Source organism: Bison bison, unplaced genomic scaffold (assembly GCF_000754665.1).
Source record: "Bison bison bison isolate TAMUID 2011002044 unplaced genomic scaffold, Bison_UMD1.0 scf7180017846849, whole genome shotgun sequence".
NCBI lineage: Eukaryota > Metazoa > Chordata > Mammalia > Artiodactyla > Bovidae > Bison > Bison bison.
The window spans coordinates 17728-19071 of NW_011477422.1; the positions used below are offsets into that span (position 1 = coordinate 17728).

The following is a 1344-nucleotide window of genomic DNA, read 5'->3' on the forward strand; positions in this document are numbered from 1 at the left end:
GCCAGAGCATCGCGGAGGGGCTGGTCCGCAGGCTGGGGATGGTTGGAGCCGGTCAGGAGGCTGCACTGTCCCCACGATGCCCGCCCCTCATGCCCCTGTGCAGCCTGGCACCCTCGCCTGGGGCCTCAGAACCCCAGAAGGGAGGAAGGCTGGCTGTGTGCTTCAGTCTCCCCTCTGCAGCCTGCAGTCCATATTCCTAGCGGCTGAGCTCTGGTGGGGGGCCACCCGGCCACCCTGCCCCCTCAGCCCTCCTCCCGCCTCCCTGAGTGCCCCATGACTGGGACCCCACACCCACCTGCTCCGGGTGCTGACGCTCGCTCGGCTGCAGGGGGCCTTCAGGAGTTCTGGCTGGGCCCCCAGGGCCAGCTTTCTCTTGGGGTCGCTCTGGGCCACTTGCCCCAGCTGCTCTTCCTGCCTGGGGTCCCTGAGAGCACTGCGGGGCCAGGGCCCACCCAGCCCCGGCACTGGCACCTTCAGCAGCCCAGGGACCAGGGCCCCAGGAGGCCCTCTCGGGGGCATAGGGGGCTTGGTGAGGGCGGTCTTGCCGGCCGGCAGCCCTAGGCTGTGCTCCAGCAGCAGGGGGTAGTACAGGCGGGGGGCCAGGGCGGGGCGTTCGGGGGGCTGTGGGGCAGGGAAGGCAGCGGCTGGGGGCAGCAGGGGGCTGGCCGAGGTCAGGAAGGGCACATGGGCGGCGGCAGCCAGGGAGGGCCCCAGGTAGGAAAAGAGGCCCGGGCCGAGAGGGTAGTTGACGCCCAGCAGGGACAGGTGGAGGTTCTGGGCCTCGGGGAGCTCCCCGGAGCTGGGCGGGGGGTAGCAGGGGACACTGGTCTCGGGGCCCACGGCGCCCACCACGGCTGCACTCCTCCGGCCCCCGCCCGACCCCAGCTTCCACGACTCGGCCAGGAGGCCCTCCAGGCCCGCACCCTTCTGCACGTCCCCGGGCTCCGGGGGTGGTGTCCCTGAGGAGGAGCCCTCGGCCCCCAGCCGGGGGCCCCCGACCCGGCGACGCAGGGAGAGGACATCGGTGGCCGCGAGGTCCAGGTCAGGTGTGGCAGGGGAATCCGGGAGCCGCGCCCCTCGGGGCCGGGCGCCGGGGTCAGCTGGGGCCAAGGGGTCCATGGGGCGGCCCGGGGTGGCCGCGGGAGGCCGGGACGTGGCCGGGGTGCGGCGACAGGGCCCAGTCGGGGGAGTCCAGGAGGAGGGATAGCGAGTCCTTGCAGAGGCTGTACTTCATGTGGTTGTAGAGGTGGGACTTCTCCAGGCAGGGTGAAGGGGGCACTGGAAACACTTGTAGTTGTAGGGCTTGCCCCAGGGCCGCGGGATGTAGTGCGGCTTCTTGGGCTT

The 1344-nt window shown here is 72.2% G+C and overlaps 1 protein-coding gene across 1 annotated transcript in view; it reads right to left on the reverse strand.

Annotated features, from left to right (window-relative positions):
* PRR35 (proline rich 35) overlaps positions 1 to 1344 on the reverse strand; it is a 3887-nt gene that overhangs the window by 2250 nt on the left and 293 nt on the right. The window contains 3 exon segments of the mRNA XM_010840963.1: positions 296 to 1173; positions 1175 to 1267; positions 1270 to 1341. Of these exon segments, the coding sequence (XP_010839265.1) occupies positions 296 to 1173; positions 1175 to 1267; positions 1270 to 1341 (1043 nt within the window).